The following is a 24,475-nucleotide window of genomic DNA, read 5'->3' as shown; positions in this document are numbered from 1 at the left end:
CTGTCATTGTCTGTCTTAGACTTTTTTTCTCAAGTCTGACTTTTCTTTGGATATTAGGCAGGAGGGAGGTAAATAAAATATTTAATCAGTTTATTTTCCTTTTTTTAAAACAGAAGTGAAGGACATCAAATAGAAAATGAGGAACACTGCAGGCTAAAAAATCTCAAAATTTGTGATACAGAGGTTTCTTGGTAATATGCAATTTAAAGATAATAAAAATATAGTGAATAAACTTATCCTGTGAAGGTGAAGCTAAAAGTGCCGTTGCAGTTTAATTAAAAATAATTAAAAAAAAAAAGAGATTAAATGGAATGAATTGGAAATGCAGATTATGCATTTATTCGCAGAGGCAAATAATCAAGAGAAAGCGAAAACTCTTGTGTGTAATACTGTGTTAATTCCGGAAATATTTGCCATTGCATTAGTTCTAATTGCTTGGGAAACTTGCAAGGAAAATGGTCACAATTTGATTTTGACTATTACACAAAGAAAAGTGCGTACAAGGAGAATAATTTTCAAACTAAAAATAGAACTTGAAGAGTTTATCTACTACATAAACAAGACTTGTTTGAAATAAGTGACTAATTCAGGGCATGTAGGTCTAAATAAAATTGTAAATAGTAGAATTGCTGAGAGACAGTTTTGATAGACAAAACCATATTATCCTCGAGTGAATGTGGAACTAAATTCTATCTTCGTGCTTGCTTCCTTCAGCTTAATGTCATTGTATATTTCAAAGTAAAGCACTTCAAAATGGGTTTTTCTTAAAGAATTGGGGTCAATTTTGCTCCTGAGCAAGTATGTCATCACAGACAGCTTTACAGTGCTCATAGAAAACTGTATTTAATGGCTTGTCTGGATAGAGCTGTTGTATTCCTCTTGCCATATAGCAAAAACTATGTGTATTTGCAGACAGACAAAACATACTTAGGTTTCCTAAAACATTTTTCTTGAATCCAGTTTCATTTTTAGCATACAAAACTATTAAGGACAGTGCTATTAACGGTGGAAGCACTTATTAATTTTAATGAGCTTTTAGCTGCCTTTTTTTAAGTGGCTGATGATCATTAATAAATAATGCACCTGACTGCTACTGTAGGCAAAAACAAAACAATTTAAGATGATTTTGGACTGTACAGTGTAAGACACGTAAGTGTACTGTTGGCAATAACTGCTCCTTTGGTCTTCCTCCTGTCAAGTTTGTGGTTTTATGTGTATATATATTCAAACATATGTCCTGTGTGGTTTCATAGGTGCAGGTTATAGCATTAACTACAGCTAACTGTGGTGTGGTGCAAAGGTGAGCCACTTACAGAGCGGTGAGGGGGACTGCACCGGTGCTGGGGTTATCACTGGATCCAGCCTGTCCTGGTAAGGAGATTGGAGATAAACAAATTATTGTAGGGCAGGGGTAGCTTGAGGTGTCTAAAACATGTTCCATGTTTAAAAAAAAAAAAAAGACAATTATTTACTTTTGGGTTTGTTTTTTGGTTGTTTTTCTTTTCCTTCTGCAGAGAAGAGAGTGAAAGTGTGCTGACGCTGAAAGGTTTGACTCCGACAGGAATGCTGCCCAGTGGCGTGCTCTCTGGAGGAAAACAAACACTGCAAAGCGGTAAGCACGTTTGCCTGTGTGTGTCATTACGTGTAAAAAAAGCGATTGGTTTTCAACTGCAGAACCCGAGAAAAGTAACCGCAATCTTCTCAGAAAAAAATACAGGACAGAATAAACCAGGCGGTTTGTTGTACTGGAGCATTTGTGAGCAGTTTGTGTAAGGCCACGTCTCAAGGCTCATTACGTACCACTGATTTTCAAAGGAAAGGTGGGGGTAGAGTCCCTGAAAATCAACTGTTAAGAATGGTAGATCAGCATTGCATGTGAAGTGTGCCCTTTCCACAGTTTACGGCATGTTTTGGGGTTTTTTTAAGAGCAGCCTTTGATACGAGGAATACTGAAGATTCAGCTTAGATAGTGACACTCAAACTCTTATTTTGTCTGATTGGTTCATCCTCTTAGAGAATCACCAATGGATTTTCTCTCCTAGTAATTCTAGGTGACAGCATGAGAACAATTTCACTCTGATTTAAGCCCAAGTGAAGGGAGGCTCTTAGAAACACCGCGTTTGCCTTGTACACAAACACAATACAGATTGTCAGTTCAGTTTTATACCAAGTGCTTCTTGTTACAGGAAATCTGTAAGTCTATAGTAGGGCTTCCTTTGATGAAATATTCCTTTTGGAATAAGGAGCTGCAAAGTATTTAATTTATTACTGTAAGCTCTCCTGTTTTTCTGGGTGTATTGCTGTAGAGTATATTGCAGGCACACAAGAATGTCTCTTTCTTATTGAGGTTCTGTTGGCAGTAGATGTAAGAAATAGAAATGCTTTATAACCTTACCACAGTCTCAGCCTCTTCTTTTCCTGTTTCCTTCCTGGAGCATTCTTTCTCTGTATTTTTCCCTTTACTGTCTCTTTTGCCTAGAAGATTCAGGTATACGGTGGTAAACCTTTTTTTCCCCCTTTTTTCCCTTCCCTTTTTTCTTTTTGATGACTTGTGTGTTACAGACATAGTAACGTTCTGCTTTGAAAATGCTGCAATATGATTCCACAGGATGCCTTTCTTAATGGGGTTGTGGTCTTTACCTAGGCTTTCCTCCACAGAGTTGCTTTACATTCGTCAGAAAATTTGGTCCAAGGAAACTGCTATTGTTGCCCTGGCGAAATATTAGGAATTTAAATGAATTTAAGAAAATTGCCTAAAGTTCTTGTTACAATGGCTAAAAGGAAAATCTCCTCATACTGCAGTATTCTGGCTTAGTAAAACATTACTATACACAAGCTTCTGCATTAGTTAACACGTAGTACGCCATTCACCAAATAATCTGAAGCTTACATAGTTTCTGTTAAGCACACATTCATGTTACCATATGTATTAACAGAAAATATGACTAGTATGTTCTGTTGTGGAAGTATACGTTTTAGTCGTCGTTTTTTTCTAATGTGTCAGTGCTGGTTTGGATCTGGTTATTCATTTTAATTTCTCATCCTAGTTATCGTGTTTCCTTTTCTTTTAAGTTTGCGTTGGTTTTGTTCCTTGATTTTTGCCATCTCTCTTGCTCTGTAGCTTGAGAGGCATAGGCTTACCTTGGTGCATGTGGGTTAGCTCTTCTCGTTTCCCCATGCAGCAAGATAATAGTATACATATTTTAGCATTGATCTCAATCCATATTTAACATCCTAACTGCAAAAAAAAAAAAATATTGTTTGGGTTTTATGGAGGACAAAAAAAAGCTTTTACATAGTCGAAAATAAGGCAAAAAAGAAGAGAGGAATTCCTAAAAACTTGGCTTCTTGGGCTATTCTCTAAATCAGAGTTGGTCGTGAAAATCAAAATTTCTTTTTAAATATTTGAGCTGTACCATTGCTAAATTGGACTGCATTTGCTGATTTGCATCAGCTTCTAAATCTCAGACTGTAGAAACAAATTCATGCCAAAGCTGATGGGTAGAATTCAAATGAAATTATGTCTTTAAGAACAATGGATGGTTTCAAAACAGTGGTAACATGGTATTCGTAACACTGCAGCAACCTCCCGATTCCTCGCTTTTCTCTCTCTGACCAGACTTCGCAATTTTGAAGGTCCAACAGCTTTCAATCTTGTACAACTGTCCATTGATTTAAAGAAAATATTAGAAGAATGCTGTTTTCAGAGATGGGGTTGACAAAAAGGACGCGTACAGGAGGAGCAGACTGGGCGAGGTTGCGAGCAAAGGCAAAGCTGTCTGAGCAAACTCTGTCCCGTGCTGTGGGGAGGTTTCTTTTAGTCAGGAGAGAGGAAAAAAAAAAATCATCTTGAGAAGTTGTGTATGTGGCTCTCTTGCTTTGTACTGGCAGCTAATACTTTTCAAGCTGGCATCGTAAGTGGTACGAGTTTTGTGTGATGGCTTTATGCCATTTTTCATTCTCTTTTGACAGGGCAAATCCAACTGCTCTTATTCAAAGCTGGGAGAACTATACAATGACCTTTTCAGGTCAGATGTGCAATATGGAAGAGGTTTTCATTTTGTAGTTCTTTTAAGTCAAAAGAAAACTACTCAAATGTGTCTTTAAAACCTTCTAGTTTGTGAAACTTCTGCTTCAAAACAAACTATAGCTTAATTCAATCTGCAAATTACTGTTTTTGTGTAAGCATTTCTCTGTGTGTCTGTTTTGCCAAAATCCAGCACTTACAGTAACATTAGTGTTGTAGCTCCTTTGCTATTCACTGACTTGTTCTTAGAGTTAAAATCCTCTGCTCATTTTTCTCATTCGTTTTGCTACCCCTTTCTTCTCTTCAGCTACTGTTGAGGCTATTGAGGCTGATGAAGGTAAATTGGCCAGTCCCCTTTCTGTTGGTGCCACAACAGATAAGGGCTCTGCTGGGTGTATTCATTTTGCTGTAGCTTGTACAGATTGTGTGGGTGTTGGGCTAACAATTGTGGCTCGGTATTAACCAAAATGTAATTGCTTTAAAGGGGAAAATGTTTTTTCGTTGTTTTTTTTTTTTTTTTTTTTCCCGTTGCTGTTGTTGTGAGGTTTTGGTTTTTTTTTTTTTGGTTTTTTTTTTCTGAAAGTTACAATCACGTTGGAATTGCTGTTTTGTTGAACTAAGCACTGAGTAATGCCACAAAAGGAGATCAGGGGACTTGGATTTCACGGGACATAACTCGGCGGCAGCAGCTCGTAAATGCTCTGTGACACATAGCTCAAAAGCTGTGCGCTGGAGGCTGGGTCTCGTCTCTGCCTCAAATCATCCTCAGCAATCTCTGGTCAACGAAAACACACAGCTTTTACAAATTTTTTCTCTTTTTGTTGGGCTTTTTTTTTTTTTCCCCTTTTTCTTTTTTTGCTTCAGTTTGTTTCCTTTCTTTTTAGGTCACTAGTAAAAAATTTTTATTGGTCTTTTGTTACAGTACAGCGTGTTTCTGTTTCTCTTTAAAAGTAAAACAACATGAGACATTTGTCTGCAAGATGTCTGCTTCCTCTGGTAGTGGCAGTTTACACACTGGATATCTACATTAGAGCAACCATTAACACCAGCACCATTTTAGCTACAAATATAAAGTAACTGGCTGCCTGGGAAGATTTCTGAATGTTTTAGTATTGAAAACTGTGGTGCTTTATTGACAGACCTCTAATTTCACCCTTAAGCAATTTTTAACGCTACAGTCAAAACCTAAGTAATCACGTGTCGCAATGTAGATGCGCAATATTCATTCAGCATTAAAAAGTTTTGGAAGAAGAATTTTCAGAATTCCCCTTTAAAACAAAATTCTTCAGTTGTATTTTGTTCTTGCCCCTCTCAAATTTTCTGTGGGTATTTTTTTTTTTTAGTTAATTAAAAAAAAAAAAAAAAATCTGATGATTGCTGTCCGTTGGTAAGATGTGCCCTTTTGGCCGGTTGAATTTGTTTTTGATTTTTGTAAAGCAGTGAATAAAATTACAGAACAAACAAGTAAGAGAAAATACAACTGCTTTCTAAATAGCAGTGAGTAAGCTGCTATTTATGTTGGAATTATCTATTCCTATCGGCAATCTCTAATCTGCAGTGTGCATTCTCGTTGACAGTTTGGCTGTTTTCTGTGATTTTCTGTGACTATGTGTTGTGTTTTAGTATACTCTCAATGTAAACTGCTAATACTCATTGTCTGACCAGCAACTACAGCAGAGCACCTTCCTCAGTATTACAGACGATAACGTGTCTGCTCGAAATACGATCGATTGAATGTGCCCCCTTTCCAGCAACGCGCACCCTTCAAGTTAGTTCTCGATTTGCCATCCTTGCTAGTTAGATACCGTAACATAGACGAAGCTAACGATGGAGAAAATGTTTCGCCCTTTACCAATTGTCCCTCTGCAGTTTGACTCAGGGGCCCGGTGACACCAACTGGGCTGTCCTACTGGCAAGCTCCAGGACACAGCAAGTGTTTCAGCTTCAACACGGCCATCCATTAAACTATTGCTTTAAGGGATTGGCCTGGGTGCTTGTTAGACATCTTCATTTTTGTGGTAGAAGATAAAAACAAAACAAAACTAAAACCAACCTTGAAAAAAAACCTCACTGTAGGGCCTGTTCTGTTTTCACTGCTCCATCCCTGCTCACTTGACTAATCACCATTATGTTGTTGTTGTTTTTCTGAGTTGAAGTATAATACATGTTAAAACCCATGCACTTCACAAAGTTCCAATATACCGTTTGTGAAACTGGCTAAGGAGCTAAATCCTGAGGCAAACTGGATCTATCCATTTTCACAGGAATGGTTGGCAAAAATATCAGCATGAAAATGCTTTTCTCGCTCCCCTCAAAATGCAAGGAGTGGTAGATTGGTACCAGGGATGTTCTGGGGTTTGGGGTTTGTTCGTTGTTTGGTTTGGTTTTGGTTTTTTTTAAACAGAAGTTATCAGCTTGTCCAGAATCGGGACTGCATATTTTGGAAGGAGAGCAGGAGGACTTTGGGGTAAAGAGAAGATAAAGGGAGGGAAGGAATATTGAATTTGATCTTTGAAACTCCCCTACCATTTTTTCTCCAGGGAGTTTGCAGTTTCCTGGTACTAACACACCATCTCTGCTCTATGGCATGTTAAGATAGAGGCATAGCAAAAGTGCCGGTTCTGGAAGTGCAGTGCATTGATTTGGTGCAGATAAGAGAAAAAACACACAGAAGGCTATGACAAATTATCTATGGAGCTGTGACATGCTGTTTGCCTATGGTGCTTTTTTCTCTTTTGCTTTAAATCTAAAGATCTTCAACTCTTCAATTAAAGAGAGGAAAAAAAAAAAAAAATCACACTCTGCAAATACGTTCCCCAGCCTGTGGCTGCCTTCTGAGGTCGGTGTGGCCTCATCAGTGTTGCTGCTGAAGGGCAGATCAAAAGTCCTCAGGTTCAGTTGGAACTTTGGTCCTTTGTCAGTGCGTTTCCAAAGGTAAATTGTACAAATGTGCCAAAATTATGATCTCCCTGGTTCGTTTTGTACGGCATTACTGCTGTTTGATGCAAGTTGCTTTCTAGAAGTCCAGGGACGTGTCTGGGAGAGTAACTGTCCTGGGCAATCAACAAGCAGCTCACCTGTGTTGAGAACATAAGGCAACCTGTTGTAGGGTCTCCCTGGGTCTCCCATAGCTTTCATGTATATCCCGCAAACTGGCCTCACCATGTCATCTCCACCTGTAACTGGCCAGTGCTTTTTTTCCCCCTGCTCTTTGAAAGTCAAATGGGAGTTTTGCCTGATTAAGGATGTTACGGCGAGGCACGATGTCTTTAAGGCTGTAAGTGATGACAACAAATGCTAACTCCCCGGCTCACGCCTGTGCCCTAAGCATGGTTCCTGATTGCAAACTGTAGTCTCATGTCAGCTTCTCAGCATTTTAAGCTGAACCCCAGCGGACAACAAAATATTGGAAGTTGATCTTGTTGGAAAAAAAATAGTTGTGTTGCAAGAGACGGTGGTGGTTAACCCCCAGCTCTTTCTGAGTACGGTAAGGAGTCGGTCGTGTTGTCAGATCTTCTCATTGCCACCTTCACAAAGAAGGACTTACGCACTCATTGCTAAGTTGGGGGAAAAGCTGCCAAGAGTTTTACCTTGCTAATTTTACTTTTTAATAATCCTTTATTTAGCTATCAAAGGATTTTCACCCCAGCATAAGATCACTAGCTTCGAAGAGGCCAAAGGCTTAGATCGAATTAATGAGCGAATGCCTCCGCGCAGAGACGTGCCATCCGATGCCAACCTTAACTCCATCAACAAGGCAATCTCCACAGAGACTAATGGCACGGACAGCAACGGCAGTAATAGCAGCAATATTCAGTGACCACTGTCTGGGAGGGGGGTTGAGCTGCAGGGCGCGATGGGGTTGCTGCGCATCAGCAGTGGGATGTTCTTGCCTCTGATAATAGCTTACTTGCTCTGGGGGCCAGGTGTTGGATTCAGTTTACAAAAATCATCTGCGAAGAGATCGTCAACTTTAATTTGGTGGGAGGGGGGGTGGGGGAGAGACACCTCCTTTGGATATGCCTTTAAAACGCTTGTAGAAAAATGAAAGCTCGTGCTGGTATATATTGCAAAGTTAGGGGAATGAACATGTTTTCCTACTGCATTGGGAACGTCTAGATATGTTACTGAAAGGCCTTTTATTATGTTACTGGACATGAAAACTTTGTTTAATTTCTTACTAACTATTGTACGTTTACAGTTGCAGCACTAAACATGGACGACATCAAAACATTTTTAACAAAATGTACAAACTAAATAAGGACTATTTATTGATAATGTTTTGCTACTCTTGTCAGACAATGGCTATGAAATAAAATTAGGCAGTCTTTAAAAATATAGAGAAAAAAAGAAAAAAAAAAAAGAATGTTGGGAATTTGTTTAAAATGCCAAAAAAAAAAAAAATAGAAAGAGAGAGAGAGTGAGAGAGCGAGCGAGAGCGACAGTTTAATTTGTACAGATTATGCTTACCTCAGGTTTCTTTAGTGTGCTTCAATGCCCTTCTTTAAATATAACACTTATCTTACTAATTTGGCAGCAATTATCCTTTTCTTTGTTTAAAAAAAAAAAACTGGAATAATGATAACATTTATCTTTTTTTGCTGTTTATATTTAGGGGGGTTTGGTTTGGGGGGTTTTCTGGGTTTTTTTGGTAAATCAAGTCTTGGTTGTGGCTTGCTGAATTTAAATATTTATGAGTGGTGCATTTTTAAGTATAGTGAACAAGACACCATATTAAGTGCAGTGAAAAGCATCTATATTCTGTAAAAATCTGCCTATGCATGTTTTTTAAGAAAAAATGGCTGTATAGGCCTGTATGGGACTGTAATGCGCTTAGTGGTCTGACTTATACTGGAAATGTATGTATACTGGCGTACTTTATATTCTCTAAAAAAAAATGCTTAATGCCTTTGAAATTTTGTAATCAAAAAAAAGCTTTGAAAAATCTAAGGGGAGAGTATTCTTAAAGTTTTTAACATAAGCTTGTCAGTGCACATATAGATGGGTAGCATGTTTAGCAAACCTTGTGAAATTTAAATAAGTTTGTAGTTACATGTGAAATTCTAAATGCATGGTAACTGTTAATGTCATAATGGTTTAGTCATTTTGTTCTGTTCTGTCATGTGCCACAAAATGTGTAATTTTTTCACTTTTTTCCCTTTGTATATCAGTTACGGGTTTCAACTGGTTCATTCGAAAAAAAGAAAAAGAAACAAAACAAAACAGTCCATTGATATTTTTTAACAATTGTATAAGTGCCCAAGTAATTCACTACAGCCTACAGCCTTGCCTTTGTAATTTGACTTCGAAATGTTGGCAATCAAAGCATGCACTTGTAACAATGAAAGAAGCATTTTATATTACTACTCAATAAAAATGTGCATGAACTTAAGCACTCTTCCCTTTCTTGCTGGCTCAGTCGCAGAAGCGCACGCAGGCACACGCGCACGTGTGCTTCTTGCTCTATCTCGCTTTGGTCAGGAGAAGACCGTCGGTGCATGAGAAGAATGACTTGTTTCACGATTCAAGGTCAGTTCTTTAGTAAGAAAAAAATTCATACATTACCCAACTGTTTGAGGCTACCAAACGTCTGCAGAGTTGCCCTAAGTTCTGGCTAGCAAGTTGGGTTTTCACTAAAATGAGTAGGATGTGTCCCACAAGCAGAGTGCAGAAGACGACGTGCCCTCTGTGTCCTTTCCTGACCTCATCTGGAGCGTTTGAAAAGGTCAATTAGTATCACTTACAGTGTTCCTTTAAGAAAAAAAAGAAAGGCAAAACCAAAAAAACAACAATTTCACATTTCCAGTGCTCTCTCCTTTAGTCAGAGGTGAACTGTCAGAGCTCTGCCTTGTTCTCATTTTCTCCCTAATTGTGCTCAGCATCTTTCCACAGTCCGTAATCCCGCGAAGAACTGTTGGACGATGCCGAATGGTGCAACATTGCGGGTATTGCTTTAGTCCTCCTTTCAGGTAGCATCATGAAATGTTGGCTTGGTGCCTGCTTTCTTATGTGTTTTTTCCCATTTCAGCTCTTGTTAATTTTGGCAAAATATGACAGGTGGCAAAAAAAAAAAAAAAGAGAATTCATCATAGCAGGGACTAGGAAGCTGGATCAATTTTGGATCTAAATTTTTATTTCAGATTGTACAGAGATATAGCACAGGGGAGAGAAGGTGGAGAGTCTAAGTAAGTTTGCGTGACCACTTTCCTTGCCAGTTCGGTCCTGCGTACGTGCTAGCCGAACAGCTGTAGGTTACCTCAGGTAAGTTTTGGGGTTTTTTTTTCTGTGGGGACGTGTGAGCTAGCGCTCAGCAGGCACTTTGTGCCGCATAGAGCAATACGGCTGGGCAGCGCAACGTGTGCTGTCTGGTTTCATTTAAGTTGGGCTCTGGCAGTTGCCCAAACCGATTTAACAGCAAGAAAGGGGTTTTTCTTCTCAGCAGTGACAGTGTGGCACAGACCTCTCAATTGGTAGACTTAACCCAAAAGATCCGTGCTACAAATCGGTGGTGGATTTGCAAATGCCTGCTGTAATTGCCGAAGAGCTTGTGGGTAAGCGAGGTAGCCCAGGCTGAGTAATGCGTTAGGAAAGGTACAAAATCTGTCTGGTCAGTAAGGAGATTTTTGAACTTGTTATATCTTAGAAGAATAAAAACATCTTGAACATGCGAAATAGCAGTGACTTGTGCATCCGGGTAAGATGGCCTCACTCTTTTCTGGAGCCCGCCCCGCCGTCCTACCATGGGGCAGGTTCTGGACTGGTTCTAAGGGGTAGCCTGGACTATACTCAAATGTTCCTAAAAGGACCAAAAAAAAAAAATTTCCAAAGGTTATCTCTTTCCAGGGCAAGCCATCTCTTCCAGCTGTCCTTCCCTTTTCCTGCTGCAGAAGGAGCTGTAGATGAATTTGAAGAAAAACCCTGGTGCCGCTGAAGGCCGAGTTTGGGATTTCGTGGTCTCACTCAGTGACGTGCCATGCACCGGTGTATGTCTCCCAGCACAGGTTTCTTCTTCCTTACCAAATATGCTACTTTAATTCCAAAAATACCATTGGTGCCTACATCGGGATTTACTGTGGTTTTTTTAACCACTTTATTCCCACTGTGTGCGACAGTGTATTGGATACATGTATTATGTTTTCTGCACTATCATAATTTTCCTTTTCAACAGCTATCGAAGTGTAACATGAAATGTATTAGCTCTTAGCGTATATTTTCTGAAGAAGACAACGTTCAGATTTTGTCCAGGGTTTCTCCCCAAAATTGCAGTAGGTTTAACAAGCTTCTGCCAGAATTGCCAACTGTCAGGCACAGATATAAATTCTTTCAGCCTTTTCCTTGACACCCTTTTTTTATTGCCAGAGGAGGATCGTCTGGAGCCTCTAGAGGAGTTGGTGTAATTTGGCTTTCTCCTGAGAACCTGGCCAGTGAAATTGAGGTCAGAAGGCAGGGCTGAAAACAGACATCAAAAGCTGCTGCTCGGTAGCACAGACCTGATCTCTGTCCTGTCTCACTTTGGCTTTGGTTTTTAAAGAAACAGTGGAGTTCAGAGTGTAAAAAATGAAAATCTGGGGACACTTTCTAGGTTCAAGCTGAATTTACAATTTTAGTCCTTAGAAATCAGTTTCCCTTTTTTTTTTTTCAAGGTACTGTTGCTCAGATTAGTCAGATCCATGAATCTTCCCACTTCTTTCACAAAGGAGAGGGATGTGAGAATCAGCTATTTCAAATGTTAAAAAACCACAAGCACCAAAGCGACCATTTGGAAAATAGTTGTGGATCACTTTCTTAGTTGCTTTTGGGAGGATGTTTGATTCTGCAAAAAATGTCCATTTTTGGCATGCAAAAGGATGAACAAAAGGTTCTTCAATGATTTAGGAAAAAAATATGTGGAAGTTCACATGCATATGTTCATATGTATGTGAAAATACAGAGGACTTGCAGCCACCTCCGTGGGGGTCACAAAAAGGAGGAGCTGTGACGGAGCTAGAGATTTTTGGTTTTGTTTTTGTCTTGCTGAGCTGACTTTGCAGTATCAAGCCTGGTAAGCATTATAAAATGTGTGTTCTATGAGACTTTGATATATATTTTTTTTTTCATTATTTTTTAAATAACTTGAGGGCAGTTTCTGTTTTCTATGTGACACATGTTTCATCGAGCTGACAGATAGCTGTGTGCTCTGGGTGGTATTCTGCCACGGCACACAATTGCAAAGGGAAGGGCTGCCTTGGCTCTGTCATCCCTGTCAAAAGCTTGTTTTAGGTAAAGTAACTTGGCAAGGAATGTGCTAAAGGACTGATTTTTGTGGCCAGCGGGAAGTCTGCAGGCATGGTGGCAGACATGACAGTGTCTGCTCCTTTGTGGAGTCAGTCCGCTAGTGGCCATGAGTAGTTGCTCTGGGGTTCACCAAGGCCCCCTCTCCCTTTTGGGCAGAGCCTTGCGTGGCCGTTCGCTGGAGGTTTGGGTCTGGGTGCCCAGTTAGGCAATTCTTACAGCAGTAAGACTGGAGCAAGAGGTGGTTGTTTCATGCTTTAGCTATTACATCCCTGAGGCAGTTGATGCAGACAACCATGGTGCAATCGAGCAAGCCCATTTCTCTTGACACCTAGGTGTTGAATAAGCTCTTTTGCTTTAAATGAGCAGTTGACCACTGTGACTTGGACTAATTTCACAGCATTTTAGTCCAGAGGAGCCTGTTAGGTTACAGAATTGCAACTCACTGCGGCTGGCAGGCACCGCTGAGATTGGCTCCTCCAACCCAACTGCTCACGCAGGGTCAGCTGGAGCAGGTTGCTTGGGGCCGTGTCTAGTCACGTTTTGAGTATCTGCAGGGATGGAGACTCCACAACCTCTCTGGGCAACCTGTGCCAGTGCTTGACAGCTCTTACAGTAAAAAAGATTTTTCTTCTACTTAAAAGTTTCCTGTATTTCAGTTTGCGCCCGCTGCCTCCTGTGCTGTTGCTGGGCCCCACTGAGAAGAGACTGGGTCCATCTTTTTCGCTCCGCCATCAAGTGTTTATACACCTCCAGGGTGAGCAGTCCCAGCTCTCTCCACCTCTCCTCATAGGTCAGATGTTCCAGTCCCTTAATCACCTTCAGTCTTTTGCTGAACTCACTCCAGTAAGTCCATGTCTGTCTCGTGCCTGCGGGCCTAGACCTGGACATGGTACTCCAGGTGTGTCTCACCAGTGCTGACTGGAGGCAGGGGGAAGTTAAATTACCTGCCCTGGTTGCCTCTACATACCATTAAATTTCTACAACATATATTGATGCCAATAATTCAAGACCAGTGAAGACATTTCTGGCCTTGTAAGTCAAAGAGATGGGAGCTGTAACTCAGAAAACGGAAGAAGCAGCGGTACGTTGCAGTCGCAGAGCTGAGGTGTACTAAGATACAGATCCAAGAAGGTAAGAGAAAATGAACGCCTCACCAGTCTGAGAGGACAGTGGAAGACTGGAATAATATTTATTGTCAAATTTGGTAAAAAATTTGATCAGGAAATTATCCAGGTAGGTACCAATTGCAAGAGGGAGGACCCTCTTCACTGTCTCTGTACTGTGTCCCACATACTGCTGTTCCTCGGTGCTTCAGAAGAACGCAAAGCCATCAAAAAAATCTGCCCAATCTTGTACTGAGTGAAATAGTCCCTTCCTGGATTCAGCAGGCAAGTGGCTGAAGCCTTGAAGCATGTGATTTGTATACAGTCATTATTGTAGTGCAGATCTGCACATGTTATCAGGCCATCACATAAATGAGAGATCTTGTGCCTCCCTGGGGAGGGAGAAGTAACCTTCCGAGGAGGTTGCCTGAGGAGAAGGTAATTTGTTTGTCAGTCACTTGGTGGTTTATTGTTTTCAGTACCTATTTAATAAGCTTTGCACTTGTACTGCATTTTTCTAAAATGAGAAGAAAGTGCACTCTGAAGGGAATATGAGGCTGACGTGATACTGCAGCTGAGCTTAAACAAGGCTGCAGAGCTGATGTTTAGGCAGAAGACAGAGGAAGCCCTGCAACCACGGACCAGGGTGCCAGAGAAAAGAAAGGAAGGAGGAGTGGGGCTGTCAGGAGAGCTTGGGGTATTTATTATTTAATTCCTTTCTCAAGCTAGATAGATAGGAGAAGAGAGGGTGGTGGAAGTGCTGGAGGAGACATGAGCACTTACGCTGCAAGAGTGAGGTGAGAAGATACAGAAGCTGTATGATGCACCTTGGTTTTGGGTAGGCAATGACGGAAACTATTTTGACTGATAAGATTGACCTTAGACTAGATGTGCACTTAAAGATTGATGGTGGAGTTCAGGCTGTGGCCTGAAGGCAGTCATGCATAAAAGGAGAGTAGGGAATGGCATGGGAAATAAAGCTTTGGAGGGCAGACCCGTGATAAGGAGCGGGCTGAGGCTCACAGCCCTGGCAGAGGAAGAAGCACAGATTGCAGGATCGAATGCTGGATTGCATGCTGAAGAGGTGAATCAGTTCAGCTTAAATGCAAGGATGCCTCCGACTAAGGGCTTTGGACTTGATAGAAGGGAGTTGCCATGAAGCCAGCTGGGATGACTAGCCAAAGCCTGGGCTCTCTACAGGGTAAAAGGTCAAGACTTATGAGGACCTTAAATCTCAACTAAACTTGCAAGGCAGGGCTTGCAAACTAATCAGGTAATGGACACCTCAAATAAACAGAGAAAAATAAAAAGCTAACAAGGAATGGAAAAATGACCTGTCAGCCAAGTAAGTTGGGGATGGCCAGTAAAGTCTAGGAATACAGTGAAAATCAGCACGAGTCCAGCTAAGCTGTCTTTGCTCGTCATGGTTGAAAAGCAGCAGAAAACTTTTCCAGACGCTTGAATAGGAAGAGCAAGGCATAAATAAGTGGGAAATGATACAATGAGGGTAAGGAAGACATTTAAAGTGGATGTATTGGCTAGAGGACCATGGAAGGAAAGCCAAGAATGAAATTTAGGGCATGGAAACAAGAACTACAGGAATCAAGACAGAAGCAAATTCAGAGTTTAATGCACTTATTCCAGGAAAAAGGCAATAGTTTCTTTCCTACAGTTGCAATAGAAAATACCACATTTGCTTACTCGTCAAATAGCAATGCCCTTTAACAGCTCTCTCTGAATGGGTGGTATATTTTGAAAATATACTTGGAGAATAAGTAAGTACAGAGGTATATATCGATAAGGAGCAACCGCAGGGCCGTCGGGCTGAGCTTAGTGATATGCAAAGGTTTAAAGTAAATCTTGAAAGAACCACTGACCAAAATGTGTGTGAGCGGGGCTGTTTGCTACAGTGCTGGGTGGCAAATAGAAATAAGTTACGGATGTCAGGAGTCTGCACATGAAAGTTGAGGTGGAAAGGAGCCAGCCGAAGGGAAGATCACAACTGTCAGTGGGGGAGAGGTGGTTTTGGGTGGTGAAAAGGTTCCCCAGAGGTAGCAGATAGAAACGTAGCTAAGCAAGAAATGCTTGTGGCATCTGAAGTTGTTCCCCCCCTTCCCTTTTGCGTCTGTCTCTCTGTGCACCCTCACCAGCTTTCAGTGGGAGACTGGGATTACCGGGGGGATCGGCATTACTAGCTGGGAATGCTGCTGGGGGGAACTCCCTTCTACACATTTCTCTTCCCTCTCCGCTTTCTTCCTCTCTTGTACCTTTTCCTTTATCGCAGCCACCGTTTTGCCGCCGGTTCCTTTTCCCAGATCCCACCGGGGTGTTGCCGGCTGCCTGCCTGTGCCGGGGCAGGCCTACGCCAGTGCCAGCCCTGGCTGCAGCACCCACCTCCCTGCGGGGGGAAGGCACGGACCGGCAGAGCCCCGCCTGCAGCCTGGCTGCACCAGGATCACACCTTCCTGGGGCCTCGGGGGTGTCCTCGCCTCAGTTCCCCGTGCTGCTGCCATTGCCTCCACCACGCCTGGACGTAGACGCCCATGTGTCCAGGCAGCTGCTACTCGCAAAAAAATGGAATAAAACTTGATGAATTCCACAGAGATTGGCCCTGACTGCAGAAGCATCACCAACAGGTTACTGGCTTGAGCTTTTTGTTCCTATTAGGTTAGGAGCCTTCCTTGGGAATAGGTGATGTTAGGAAACCACTGATATTTGCGGGGAGAGGAGGACTTGGCAGGAGAACAAGCCTTTTTTTTTTTTTTTTTCTTTTGGGAGGTGAGGAAATAATATTGGTGACAAAGGCTTTTACGTACATAGTAAGAAGTGCTGACGCTGCCTCAGAAGTAAGTTGGCATCAATAAGTGACAGCACTGATCCTTCCTGAGGAGCCGCTGGGGAAAAACAGCCGAGGGATCAGCTCTGGGTGGGGGGAGAAGGGGGGCTTCTCCTGGTCTTTTCCGCCTCCGTGTGGCTATTTTAGTTGCAGTGGAGAAAAAAATAATGGTCAGTTTTGCCTTCGCCATCTCCCAGCAAAGAGTTTTCTCTTGGCCCTTTCACCTCCACAGCTTTTTCTTATGAGGAATGATTCATGCGCGTGCTTTCGTATGGAAATAGATTTGCAAGACTTGCCAAACAACGCACCTCTTAAAAGCACAGCTGGGTGCTGACACGGCAGTGTTTCCCTCGGTCCAGAAAGTTAAATCCAGAAATAACCTCCCATCTCTAACAGCTTGGTGACTCATGCGGGCTTTGGGGAGGGTGCAGGGATTCCCGTCCCCAGAAAGCCCCGCTGCTGCTTGGGGGGGGCTCGGGAGGGCTCAGCTGTCAGGGAAGCAGCCCTGAGCTGTCAAAACCCATGCCAGGAGGTGCCGTCGGGCCCTGGAGTTGGAGCAAATGGCTTCTGTGGGGGCTGAGAGTTAAAGGAGACGGGCAAGGAGGGACCAGGGCAGGGACCTGAGGTCAGGGTCTGAAGCAATGCTGGTAGGACTGCTGGCCTAGAATGCTAAATGCTCCCTTTCTCCCCCAAAGTGGGTGGAAAATGCCCCGGCTGTGCCCATGGAGCAGGCTTGTTTCCCATGCCCAGGAAGGGCTGGGGCACAAGTCTGCAAAACTCCCTGCCAGATACACTGTGCGAGAGCTGCCCGGCCCTCCCAAAGGGCTGTAAAAGCAGGCAGACCCGAGGGGATGTGTTTTTTCAGCTTCCCCAAGGGAAAGGGGGGAAAGATGTCTGTGATTGTGGTCCTGATTCACCCATCCACGGTTCCCGCAGTGGCTGGGCTGGCAGCTCCTAAACGATGTGTTTTCTGTTAAAGCGTCTAAGCCATCACATGGCTTGTCTGAAACTTAAGAGGGGGCTCATCCTTGTGGAAGAGTACCTCTGTGGTGGTATTCCATAATGAATGAAAAGACATGCTATGAGATCGAATGGAAATTATTCTGACTATTAAGATATAGATAGCCATTAACCTAAAGATATCGACACAGTCGTTACAGAGCGCGCGGTTACTCTGCACCGTGTGGGATTTCTTGCTGGGCTGGTCTTTGGTGTCTTTGCTCCTGTGCCAGTCCTAGAGTATGAAGATTTAGGTAAAACTATCTATGGAAATACTTTACCTTTTTCCTCTCCTGTGGGTCGTGCTGTTATTGTTGTTTTTAAACACGGTTAACCCAACTTAACCTTTGCATCTAGTGTGTCAAAATTACTCCCAACTCCTCACAGCTTAATCAGGAGTGTGAATGTAGCGTCAGCACAGGCTCTGCCTGCAAGGAGATAGATATGTTATGTATGTTAACTAACATGGGTTAGTTTTGGGGGAAGAATATGATCTTTTTTTCAACGTTTTAGATTGGACCTGCCTCATTACCCCATAGGCATCAGGAGAGAAGATACAAAAGTGGGATGCTGTCATGTCTGCCTTTTTTCCCCCCCTCCCTCAGTCTGTCTAATCCGACCTTTCCTCCGGGTTTTTTCACTGTCCTTTGCTAAAAAAAAAGAGGGACTTTCCATCTCCTCCCTGGAAAAGCACAGAGGGGACGCAGTGATGGCTTAAAACCAGGAGCGAAAACCTTTCAGCCCGGGTGCGCAGGCACCAGCACCGATGGCACCCACAGCCCATCCCCGCTGCCGGCACCAGTGGGCGCAAACCCCACAGCACCGGGTCCATGGGGACCCGGTGAGCTGCAGCTCACTAAGCCAAAATTTCTCAAGCACAGCCCAGCAAGCAGCACTTTCGAGCTGAAAAGTGCGTGTCTCCGCAATGTTTTTGTTCTTTTTCTTGCTGTTCCTGGCCTGGCGACCTGGCCTGTCCGTACCCCGCTTCCCGCAACTGACGCAGTAGCTATAGATGACGGGGTGTAGGTGGGGATGTGCTACGGAGGAGCCGAAGCTAGTAAGTGGGCTGGGGGCTCGCCTGCTCAGAGCACGCTACATGGATTTGCAGGAAACCTGGACCTGCAGGAGCCCGGCAATATTAAGAGAAGAGAGTGATACAGCCCGCAGCAGCACGACAGAACGATATGTGAGCCGCTTAGAGCTGGAGGGAGTTTTAGGTAATATTATTAACTGTATAATGCTTTTTTAGTGAAGCCTGTGGAGGAAAACCTTTGTATCTAATGGAATAACTGTCAGTATTTCCTGGCTCAGAAATATTTCCAGTCTGCTGCGGTATCTCGTGTACTGCAGAGGTCTCGAGTATTGCCTGTTTGCAAGGGCAGCGAAAGGCCGAGGCTGGGGGAGTGGAGGGAAAGGAGAGTAGAATGGGAGAAAGTATGATTTTAATAGCAGAAAATACATTTATTTTTTTTCCAAAACTCTATTTTATTTTTTTTTTTTCTTGTTATCGCCAAGATTAATTAAGGATAAAAATCCCCGAAATATGGATCATTTGAAAGAGATCAGCTGGGAACAAAGCTTTAGCAAAATTGTCAAAAGACTAAACACATCATTTAACTCTGCACCACAGCTGAGGTGCAACGAAAAATATATTCTGCTGAGCACTGAAAATTAAATTAAGTTATGCTCGTGTGAGCATTTGCATGTTGTTAGAATAAAACCGTGGGGTTTTGTAACTGGCGGGGGTACTAAACCCTGCGGGGTGGCTGTTGCGGGGTGGGCGTGCACAGTTACAGGCAGGCTGCTGCTCCGTCAGTGGATCATAGTGGCTGTACCCATAATGGCTGTTGGGGACCGTGGGATGCAACGGCTTGAAAATTCCAGATGAAAAGCTCGGTGGGAAGATGCACGTTGCTGTTGGACATGACCCTTTGCTAGAGCCGGCAGCACCGCTTCCCCAGGGAGCTCTCTCGCCTTCCCTCCTGTCCTGCGGGTTGCCCGGCAGGATACATGAGTCCTCCTCAATGCAAAGAAAACAAGGGGGGAAAAAACCCAGCGTGAAACACGTGTGACCTTTCCTTCTGTCCTGTGAAACTACTTGATGTTAGGCAGCATGGCACCGGCAGTCAGGAGCAATGGACAATGCAGGGAATAATTTATTTAAGAGGTGTAAGTCACGCTTTAAATTCGGCCCTGCTCTTTCCATAGAATCATAGAATTGCCTAAGTTGGAAGGGACCCTTCAGGTCACCTAGTCCAACCATCAACCTAACTCTGACAAAAACCATCACTAAACCACATCTCTAGGCATTATGTCCACCCGTCTTTTAAATACCTCCAGGGATGGTGCCTCAACCACTTCCCTGGGCAGCCTGTTCCAATGCTTAATAACCCTTTCAGTGTAAAAAATTTTCCTAATATCTGGTCTAAACCTCCCCTGCTGCAACCCGAGGCCATTTCCTCTCGTCCTTTTGCTTGTCACTTGGGAGAAGAGACCGACCCCCACCTCTCTACAACCTCCTTTGAGGTAGTTGTAGAGAGCGATAAGGTCTCCCCTCAGCCTCTTCCACCCTAATCAAAGTCTTCTGCTGTATCCCAGCCTCCCAGGCCATCAGTGAGGACCTTGTCCTCTTTGAAAGCTGCTGCCATCCTGAGCGATGCACAGCCCGGTTTGTGGCTGCTTCCCGCCTCCTACAGCCCACTCTCCCCTTTCTCTCCTGGAAAGCTGCAGTTTCGGAGAGCTCAGATCCAAGGATGGAGGCTTGCCAGGTACATCCTTCAAGGGAGTCTCTACAGATTGAATTGCACCTCCTGGGAAGAAAGAGAGAATGGGAACTCCTTTCTTCTCCTCCATTTGCATGCCAGGCAATTCGTTTAAACATCCGGCAAAAATATTCGGAAAGGCCAAGATATTGACGCTCACAGCCCCCAGCCCTGCTGCGTGGCGGGCAGGGATGCAGCCCCCGGCGAGGAGCTGGCGGTGTGGCTGCCTTCCTCTGTGCGCAGGTTGGGAGCACGCACGCCTGTGCATCGCTATGTGTAAGTGAAACCTGTTGCCATGGTGACAGCGAGGCTTTCTAAATATGGCCTGTGGTGCCCAAAATTGCATGGGCGTTAACTGCTGAGGTGCTCGCGGGTCCCGGCCGGCACTAGAAACCCGCTGTTGGGGCTCACCAGAAGAGAAAGCGTTTGTGCTGGTGGGTGAACCTGCTGAATCGGTAGCGGTGTTAATTACTGGTTGATGATTTTTATCTTCTGCAGTGCCCCGGGTGCTCCCCAGGACGCGCAGGCTGGTGCTGGGACCCTGCACGCCGCAGCTGATAAGAAGCCGAGCTGTGTTTATCTTACAAGCCAGGGAGGGATCTGCAGCGTTTTCACTGCTTGCCGTGGCCGGGTCCCTTCTCCCTTAAAGCGACATAGCTGTTCCAGCACTTATCTGCGCGGGGCTGAGCGGAGGTAGGGCAAGATTACACCTGATACAATTATCAGTCTTGTAATTACACGCGAAAGCCCCAGACGCCCTCCCGGGTTTGGCGTACGAATCTGGTGGGAGTCAGGCACGGGCGCGAGTATTACAGGGTAAGGAAACTGGTGTTTGCCAGACCTTTGCCTGCACCTTTTGGGGAGAGCTGAGGCGTGAAACGCAGGGATATGTTTGAAGCTGCAGCACTTGTCCTGCATGTGTCCATCGGTCCATGTGAGGTGGAGTCTTGCTGAGGAGAGGCAGGAGGTTCCCCGCGGTCCCCGTGATGCTCATCCCTCCCGAGCACGGGGGCGGCATTCGCTCGCAGGAGGTGAGCGCTTTTCTGTGCCGCCTGCCCATCTGCACGGCCTCCACGCTGAGCTGGAGGCTGTTGGAGCAGCACGACGTGAGGCCGGGCTGCCCCCAGCTCCCTGCGGCAGCCTGGGCTTTCCCTGCTCTGCTCCCGGCCGTGCCGGGGAGAGCCGCGTGAGGACCACGCACCCGCTCTGCCCCGTCTGCCTGCTCCAGCACTCCCAAAGAGACTTCGGGCTCAATGAGAATCAGGAAAATAACTGGCACCTTTTCATCCTAATGCTGTAAATCATAAAGACAGAAAAACTTTATTCTGGACTGTTTGATGACCCCAGCTTCTGGGCTCCCCCCGGATGATTTCAGCGCGAGGCTCCCCGCAGCATGGGGTGGGATATCAAGGTCCATCCCTCACCCACAAAAAGCTCCCCTCAGGTTTCGGAGCTAGCGAGGCGGGAGCCACACACGCGTCTTCGCAAGCAATGGGAGACGCACGTGGGATGAGAATGAGCTGGAGCGCAGAGGGAGAGGGTGCGAGGTGAGGGTCCCCCTCAGCCTCACGTGAGGAGGAGGAGAAGGGAATATGGCAGAGGTCACAGCTTCCACTTGAGCTGCCTCACAGAGCTTCCCAGCTCTGCAGCAGCCGAAACCTTCCTAATACCCGATTTCCTGAAAAAGGACAAATAGCTCCTATTTGAGGTATGAGGCATGGGATGAAAAAAGGGAAGGAGCGAGAAATAGGATGCCACCAAACTTCCAGAAGCCTCTGGAGCTAATGCACAACCATCCTAGAAGTGAAGGCAGAGAGGGAGGAAGGAGCCTGTGGGGCAGCGCTGCAACGGGCAGCCATTTGCTGGAAAAGTGGGGAGAGGAAAGGGGGGCCGGGCACGCCAATTTTGCAGATGGAAAACCATGTCTATAGAGAAGGAGGCCAGCAACAGAAATTATTCAGATGGTATAAGGCCACTGGGGACGTCCTCCCTCGCAGATGGCCCTGTGCAGGACCACTAACTACTGCGCAGGGTCTGGGCTCTGGGTCCATCTGAGGTGCGCGGCCAAGTGTGGGGCATGTGGGGCTGGGGCTGAGCCGTAGCCGGTGGCATCTCAGGGGGCAGAGAGGAATGTGGTGGGAGGGAGGGAGGCTGGAGAATGGCACCGAGACTGCAACACCCCCTGGGAGCCACACATCCCCCTGGTTTCCATTTCACAATGGAGGTGGGGAGGTGCCTTTTTGAGCTCAGAGGTGGTTATGCTTTTTAAGTACCGAGTGAAATGTGAAAAGTAAAATTGTTCCCGGTCCTCCACCCTCGAAACGATTTATGTTGGTATTTAAGCCTGCTTGTGTTTCCCTGCCCGCTGCGTTCTGGTTTTCTCGGCGCTTTTGTAAGCGGTGGGAAAGCAGCGCGCTGCTAATTACAGCCCAGAGCTGTTTGGACACAGAACGGGGGAGGGAGGTGAAGAGAAATAAATAAATAAATAAATAAAAAGTCCCATCATCACTGTAAACCTGGGTCCCACTCTTTGCAAAAAAGCCCATCAGTGTGTTTCCAGGGAGATTGCAAGTTATTAGTAGCAATCTGTTGAAGCTTGGGTATGGCTGGCAGCGGCACTTGCGCTCTGCCATTTGCACTACTGAGCCAAAATCTGACAGTTTTGGGGGTCTTGCTGCCACATTTTCAAGGGATGTCTGCATGGCCAAGGTGTCATGTCCGCTCCAGCCCCGTGGGTGCAAAAGGAGGTCTCGGGGCTGGCGCTGGCCGCAGGGCAGGACGGGCGGCTGCTGCCAGGATGCCTGGGGCAGCGCGGTGCGGTGCGTCCACCGGCAGAGACGTTTGCTTTCGTGATGGCCTTCTTAAAAGATCATCTTTTAGACTTCCAGGCTGTGTTTGTGCCCACGTGCTGATGGACTGCGCAGTCGTGTCCTTCATTAAAAATACATGCAAAGGCACCTGGGTTGCCTCTGGGCGGGGGACGCAGGCCTCGATAAATGGGAGTGCAAGGAGTGGGGAAGCAGTGGCAGACACATGCATTGCCGGGATGGTCCTTTTCCCTCCTTTTCCCTCCCTCCATGTGCCCCTAGCGCCTTGGCTGGCAGGAGGGAGCCAGCAGCGGATGCAAGCAGGGGCTGGCGCTGCCTGCGTGGTTCCTGCTGCCGGTCAATGAATTCATAAAGCTTTCTGGCCTCTTATCCGAGCCACCATTGCGGTCAGTTTGTGCTCCCTGTGGCAAGTTGTCCATGAGAGCTTTTCTGGCTGAAGGTCCCTCAGCAGCCTGCCTCAGCCCAACAGACAATCATGCAAACTGTGCACAAAATGGGGCCATGGGTGTTTCCCCTGCCCAATGCTCAGGCTTGCAAATTTGTCTGGCCAAGCTCTCTGTACCACCTCCTTGTGCCCACTGGCCTGCCATCATTCAAAGCAGTCACCTGGTGGCCGGCTGCCAGCTGGTTTTCTCTTCCCGTCGTGGGTTTTTTTTGCTTTACTTCAGGTTTTGTGGAGATTTTGGGGGGGGGGGTTTGGTTGGTTTGGTTTTTTGACAGTCTAAAGGGCAGGAGATGGTTTCAAATGAAAGCCAAGATTTGCGGTGTGGCTCTTTGGGCAGAGGTGGGCGGCCTGGCAAAACCTGCAGCAGCGGGGCAGCCTCTTGGGGAACAAATTATGAAAAGATGTCCAGTGACAGCTCCAAGGCAGGCAGGAAGGCATATGTCCTTAACATGGTCCCCCGTCTTTCCTCAGGAGCTGTACCAGCTACCTAGACCAGCCTTGTGTCTGCCCATCCCGGCCCCCCCACCATCCCCAACTGGGACACCCAGGAGGAGCTGATTTCACGTAGCTGTTGAGCAGTTAGGCCTGATGCCAGTGAAAGCCATGAATTATTAATAAGAAAGCAGAGCTTCGTTAGGACACCTGTAGCCGCACTGCTGTGGCCTTTCCCAGATGAAGTTAATTTCTGATAAAATTTATGCGGGATTTTTTTGGCTCCCGTCATGCCACGCTCACTTCGGCTGGCGATGGCCTAACGTAGTTAACCAGAGAAATACCTGAGGATTAATTAATTTCATACAGCCTCTGCTGAGATGGAGCCCTGGTGGCTGCTCGTGGCACATGTGCGCAAGGCAGCTGGTGGAATGGGGGCAGATCACGTGCTCCTGACGTGCTTTCTGCGGGATGGTGTCTGCTCCCTTCCCATCTGCTGAGGAGCACATCCAGACCCTTCACAAAGTTTCTGGGGCTAAGGAATTTATTATTCCGCCACCTGACCCCCTGTGCCTGGTAGCTCTCGTGGAAGTACTCCATTTCTTTAACAGGGAGTTGTGCAAAAGCTATGGGGGCTTCGGGAGCTGGCACACGTTAGGGATGTGCTGCTGATGCCCGTTTCCATTTCTGCCTCCACGCCGGCTTTGGAGGCAGCCTGGGAGCTGGCTGTCTCCTCATGGCTGTATAAATTGGTCTGCACAGGAATGAA

The 24,475-nt window shown here is 45.4% G+C and overlaps 1 protein-coding gene across 4 annotated transcripts in view; it reads left to right on the top strand.

The window, feature by feature from the left end:
* The window catches only part of PPP3CA (protein phosphatase 3 catalytic subunit alpha), a 201,192-nt gene extending 191,773 nt beyond the window's left edge, over window positions 1–9,419 (top strand). For 2 of the 4 annotated variants that reach the window (XM_054202109.1, XM_054202108.1), the window contains 3 exons: window positions 1,515–1,612; window positions 4,335–4,364; window positions 7,654–9,419. In XM_054202109.1, the coding sequence (XP_054058084.1) occupies window positions 1,515–1,612; window positions 4,335–4,364; window positions 7,654–7,847 (322 nt within the window). In that variant the 3' untranslated portion in view covers window positions 7,848–9,419. The remainder of the gene's footprint in view (window positions 1–1,514; window positions 1,613–4,334; window positions 4,365–7,653) is intronic. The other 2 variants (XM_054202112.1, XM_054202110.1) reach the window with 1 other exon arrangement.
* The last annotated feature ends 15,056 nt before the right edge of the window (window positions 9,420–24,475 follow it).

The sequence above is a fragment of the Rissa tridactyla genome, chromosome 5 (assembly GCF_028500815.1).
Source record: "Rissa tridactyla isolate bRisTri1 chromosome 5, bRisTri1.patW.cur.20221130, whole genome shotgun sequence".
Taxonomy (NCBI): Eukaryota; Metazoa; Chordata; class Aves; order Charadriiformes; family Laridae; genus Rissa; species Rissa tridactyla.
The sequence above is the reverse complement of the archived record's forward strand: the minus strand, read 5'-3'. Positions and strand labels throughout refer to the sequence as shown.